The sequence below is a fragment of the Lissotriton vulgaris genome, chromosome 10 (assembly GCF_964263255.1).
Source record: "Lissotriton vulgaris chromosome 10, aLisVul1.2, whole genome shotgun sequence".
In the NCBI taxonomy this organism is placed as follows: Eukaryota; Metazoa; Chordata; class Amphibia; order Caudata; family Salamandridae; genus Lissotriton; species Lissotriton vulgaris.
In genome coordinates, this window is record NC_141698.1 from 9,228,988 (window position 1) to 9,234,987 (window position 6,000).

Genomic DNA, 6,000 nt, shown 5'->3' on the forward strand with positions numbered 1-6,000 from the left:
TAAACGTAATATTCTAAATATCTGCTCAACTGTTAGCTGCAGCGTGACAAATGCAGTAACTCGCATCATGGATTATTGAGCTGAGGCTAGGATTTCCCCAACTACTTCCTTAATTACGAAGACAACAGCTCTCTTGCACATCCTGTAAACTCATTCGCAGTGACCGCTAGACTTTTCAGCACTGAACAGCAAAATTACAAAGGCAAAAAACCTGGATGCTGGGAACGAAAGTTCGGATATGGCTCATGGAAAGGGAGTGGGGAATAGACCACATGCCCAGCTGGGGCAGATGTTCAAAAACCGTAGTAGCGGTGAAGCCTAAAACAAAGCAATACTTTCGATTTAACTTCCCTAAATCTCATGAACCCTGCTCGGCTGATAACCGCTGAGAGGTTCAAATATCCATTAAGTACAGCAGGCTGGCGATACGTGCACTTGCAAGGATGGTACAAAGATAAAGAAACAAGTGAAAACATAAGCGATTGTGTTAATCAATGAAAAAAATAGTCCCAAAAATATTTCCTAAATAAGACAAGTGTAAAAGCTACAAGTAATGAGTTGGTGCTCCATGGAAGGGACCAACCCACAGAAAGGAGGGGCAAATAGGAAAGAATAGCCACTTAGAAGCAAGATTTCTAAAGGAAACTCGAAGAAACAAATCAAAAGCAATGGGTGTGCTGTAAGCCCACAAAGTATATGAAACATATCTAAAAAACAGCGATATCTAGGCTAGACCTTAAAAAATACTACTAAGGAGGGTATAGGTATGCCCTGCACTATTTAGGTTTCAATTCCATAGCCCCTTAAACCATGTATAAGGTTTCACTGAAAAGAGGGATGTGTTTGTGAAAACCAATAAGAAAATATTTACACGAAGGTAGCAATATGAAAGCAAGTAAATGTGTGGTAATGGGAACAATCAGTCATCTCTTCTGGTTTAGAGAGGTCATGGAAATGACTAACTTTTAAGTGCTTGGAGCCAGAAAGGCATGTCTACATCTTATGTCCTCAGCTTTTTACAACACTCCAGTAACTCCTCTCATTACATCTGAGGCTGCTGTCCACCGTCCTAAGACAACGCAATTTTCCTCACCACTCTTACACCCAAGAATGTTGTGCCATCTTTCATTACTTTTAGCTGATACTCATTAGAAGCGAATGAGTAGTTTAGTTTTAATCTTTGGGACTACGAAATATTAATCCAGCCCAAGGGAAGCAGTACAGAAACTGCTATGCTAGATATCACTGACGACATTCATCGCTCCCTAGACAAAGGGGAATCCTCATTACTAATCCTCCTCTACCTCTCAGCTGCATTTGATACCGTCCACCACCTCACCCTTCTCAACACTCTCAAAGACCAGTTCGGATTAGGTGGCAATGTATTCAAATGGTTCTCCTCATTCCTTCAAAACAGATCACAGCAAATCAAGCTCAGCCACTTTCTCTCTAAACCTCAACCTGTCTCAATCGGCGTCCCTCAAGGATCCATCCCCTCCCCAACCCTATTCAATCTGTTCATGGAACCACTCGCCCTCATCCTCAAACAAGCTAATATCAATTACCACCTCTAAGCCGATGACACCCAATTATATTACAAGATCAAATCCCACAAAGACATTCTCCACCTCAATGAGACCTTGAACAGAATTCAAACCTGGTTCCATCGGAACCATCTCAAACTGAAACAGAATAAAACTGAAATCATCCTTTTCTTCCCCAAAAACAACTCCCTTCCCATTCAACTCTGGATAAAGGACATCAAAGCTCTTAACTGCCCACTCTCCACCTCTAATTCTGTCAAATCCCTAGGCATCAGTATAGAACAGAATCTAAATCTCATCCCCCAGATTAAAAATGCATCCAAAAGTGTGCTTTTCACCCTTCGCCACCTCAAGAAACTTAAACCATTTATTCCAGCAGATGATTTCAAACTTGTTGTCCAATCGCTTGTCCTTTCCAGGATTGACTATGGCAACGCCACTTTGGCTGGCACGCCTAAAATCCATCTTGCACCGATTACTTCTGTCCTCAATCTAGCTGCAAGACTCATCTCTGAGTGTAAAAAATTTGATCACATCTCCCCGTCCTCAAAAATCTCAATTGGCTTCCAATAGAAGGAAGATCCACCTACAAGATTGCCTGCATCACACATAAAGCTCTTCACCAAAACACCCCTTCTTACCTTACAACAAAACTACACAAAGCAGGTTGCTCCAGGTCCCTGAGGAGCAAAAACTCCCTTGTCTTGATCCCACCCAGACTCAAATGTCAAAAGACCTAATCCTGTGCGTTCTCTGGTAACGCTCCTACAATTTGGAACTCTCTCCCTAAGGATCTTCGCTGCAACCCCTCTTAAAAAAGGAACTCAAAGTACTTCTTCTCAACAAGTATTGGGGTATCTAATGTTACTGACTTTCACTCCTTTCTCTTCCCTTATCCACTCCTCTTCCCACCCCCTCTCAATCCCTTCATTTTCTCACTCCCCCTCTCATCACCCCCCTCTCTCTCCTAACTTTTAATCTTAATTTTCCACTTAATTTTATCTCTCGGTTTCTTAGCCTCCTTAGCCCTGTTGAATGCGTTCTCATACTGTAACTCTTATTCGCGTAATTGTTAATTTTATCTCATTATTTTCACCATCCTTGTAAAGCGCTCTGATACTCTTGGGTCCAGTAGCGCTATATAAATCCTTTGAAATAAATAAATGTACAATTCTGTACACTTAAAGTAAATTCAAGTAGATGTAACCTTCCAAAGAAGAAGGACTTTATCGCACCTTATAATTACTAAGTACAGTAAACTCCACACAACTTATAATTCTATTCGTACAGGGCCCCAAAAATTCCGACCCACACACAATCACGGTATTACAGTTCTTTTATACCAACTGAAAAATCAGAACAATTCCACAATGGCACAAAAGGCACAAATTCCCATGCATGCATGCCCCTGGGACATTGAAGAGCTCTGCCCAGGACCTGCCGCACTTCACATCCAAGGAGCGGACACCTTTTATTTTTTTTAAATATAAATATGCACCTTGATAGCTTTGTAACTGCATAAATGAAACTTATTGGCGTGCTAAGCCTATATCTTGTGTACCTTGGAAACTGTATATATGTAACTTGTTTGTGAGTTGAGCCTATCTAGTGTACCTTTAGTGAGTTACCTGGTTCTTTTGTAAAGTGCACTGACACCTTTGGGTAAAGTTCGAGGTATATAAAACTGCATTAAATAAAAAACTAAATTAATGCACAGACCGGTGCATACCACAACCCTGCCCCAGGCAGCACACCCTCCCTGGCCCGGCCCCCTCCACACCACACCCCCCTCCTCCAGGCTTCCCACGCCCTCCTCAGCTGACACCTGGACACTGGCCAGTACTGGGGGTTACACCCCCTCCCGAGGGAGCAGGCGGCTGCACAGCGCCAGCACCCCGCTGAGACTACACCTCCCAGAGTGCACTGCGCTGCTGAAGGAGTCCAGGAACGGAGCAGCTGACTTTACGCTATTGCTCCGCCCCGCACAGCCTGGGCGAGCCCCGGAGCCCTCAGCCGGTCACCCCCCCCCCCCCCCCCTCGCCCCCCTGAGTCTCACCTTGACTCTGAAGCGCAGCAGGGCCAGCCTCAGGCAGTGCTGCAGGCAGGCCGGCGGCAGGAACCAGGCCCGGGGCGGCGGGGTGCCCTTGTGTCCCACGTGGCCCACGATGAGCTGGGCGGTCTGGCGCTCGGCCTGGGCCCGGCGGGCCCACTCGGGCAGGCGCGGCTTGCCCAGGGCCCCGGGCAGGGCCAGCGCCAGCTCCAGGCCGCCGGCGCCCGCCAGCGCCCACAGGTAGCCCAGCATGGCGCCCCACTGGCCCCCGCACACCCAGTCCGTCTGGTAGCCTCCATAGAGCCGCTGCATGGCCGAGCCCGCGTCCACCAGCACCCGAGCCGGGGGAGGCGAGGCCCCGGGCGGCAGCGGCGGCCCCGGGGAGCCCCGCCAGACCGCGCGCGCCAGCTTCAGCAGGTCCACCGGCACCACGGCGCCCGGGCAGCGCTTCTCCACGAACTCCTGCAGCCCCTGCACGCCCATGGCACCGGCAGGGCCTTCACAAGATGGCGAACACCGAGCTTGACAAAATGGCGGCTACCGGCAGGGCCTGCGCTCAAAATGGTGGCCACCGGCCCGCTCAAAAATGGCGGCCTCCAGGGGGTGAGCTCTTCCCGCCAAAAACAACCTCGCGCGGCAAAGTCCAGGACCGTCCGGCGCGCGCGCCTCAAGCTCCAGGCGCCATGTTGCGCCTTGACTCTCGCGGGCCGTGGCCGGTATCGCGGCCTTTTCCAGTTTTTGACAAGCCACGAGGCCGTACTGGGAACTGTAGTTCTTTTCTTAAACATCGCCCGGGTCTTGGTACGTACAGGGAGTCGCGCTTACACTACGTTTCCCAGAGAGCAGTGCGCGCGAGCACCGGCCCGCGCCTCCCATGGGAAGATCGAAACTTCGGTACACCTGTGTCCATTCCTTCTGGGAGAGGTAGTTTCAAACCCTCTGCTGCCGGCCGGGAGCTCTCGGTTCCTGAGGGGTTGATTTGTTTCGTCTCCGTATGTGTATACCTCCCCGTATTAATTGGTCTAATATATGACCTCGACTCCGTGCATTGTGAAGCGCTGAATCCAGGCTTTGGATCAAGTTCGCACCATATTATAGCATGTCAAAATGGAAAACAAGCATTGGCAAAGCAAATAGGCATCACATATGTATGCAAAAGCTATTGGCTTTGCCAACAGGTTGGCCATGTTGTTCACTAACACGAGTCAGCTGTTCAGCATTGTAAAAGTTAGAGGGGGGTCTAGGGACAGTAGTGTGTCAAAGTTCAGTGTTGAGGGGAGTATGGTGTGTATTAGAATAGTCTTGAGTGCAGGGTGGAGTTTAGCAACAGTGCACGCATCCTTGCTAAGTGTCGTAGGTTCATTGGCATGGAAAGTGGTGGCAAAGAGCGCAGTGGTTTAGATCACATTGGCTTTGAATAAAGTGGCATAGAGTGCAGTGTTTGGAATAGAGTAGATTGTTTCGGAGTGGTGCAAGGTAGCATGAAGTAAAGAGGGGAGTGGCAGAGAGTGCAGAGTAGACTGTTGTAGAGTACGGTGGTGCAGACTAGAGTGGCAGAGTTACTTGGTTTAGAGTTGCTTGGTTTTGAGTAAAGTGGTGAAGCATGACAGTTCAGTGGCATAGAGTGCAGTGCTGCAGAGTAGAATGGGGTGGCCTAGAGTTCAGTGACCTACAATTCAATGATGTAGAGTATAATGGTGTACCGTGTTTCAGAGTCACTGGTGTAGAATGCAGTGACGTTGAGTGTATTGGTTTTGAGTAACATGGCATAAAATAGATTGTTTCAGAGTGAAATGGCAGAGTAGATTACAGTGGATTGGCAATGAGCTCAGTGGCAGACCAAGCCGGACTAGCCATAGAAGGCATCTGGCATTTGCCCAGGAGGCTGGAAGAGTGGGACCTGTTTTGGAGTGCAGGGGTCAGTTCTGAAGCAGTGGGTGCCCAATTTTTTGCTGGGGGACGATTTTTCAGCAATGGTGCAATATCGGCCCCCAGTAACAAAAGCAGCAGAGCTTCATGTCTAACCCAACACCCTCCCACCGGTGATAAGGGCCAGTCTGACAAAATTGCCAGGGCTACTTTGGGTTCCCAGTCCAACCCTGGTGGCAGAGAGTGGAGTGATGTAGAGTGCATTGGTGTGGAGTGACAGTTCAGTGGTGGAGAGTAAAATGTTGCAGAGTAGATTGTCGTAATGGTGAAGATTGTAGTGGTTTAGTGTGTTGTAGAGTAGATTAGCATAGAGTGCATTGATTTTGATTAAAGTGGTGTAGAGTGCAGTGGTTAGAGTATAATGGATAAATCAAGTTTATTACAAACTAGATCTACGAAATCACGTTCAAAGAGCTTGTAAACGAAACAGTAAAAATCATCTCTCCAGTGGAGGACAAAGCAGCATTAAAGAAAGAG

At 48.1% G+C, this 6,000-nt stretch overlaps 1 protein-coding gene across 2 annotated transcripts in view; it reads right to left on the reverse strand.

The window, feature by feature from the left end:
• FAM120C (family with sequence similarity 120 member C) overlaps positions 1 to 4,298 on the reverse strand; it is a 493,040-nt gene extending 488,742 nt beyond the window's left edge. For both annotated transcript variants that reach the window (XM_086940173.1, XM_086940172.1), the window contains exon 1: positions 3,601 to 4,298. In XM_086940173.1, coding sequence (XP_086796299.1) covers positions 3,601 to 4,077 — 477 coding nt within the window. In that variant the 5' untranslated portion in view covers positions 4,078 to 4,298. The remainder of the gene's footprint in view (positions 1 to 3,600) is intronic.
• Between the last annotated feature and the right edge of the window lie 1,702 nt (positions 4,299 to 6,000).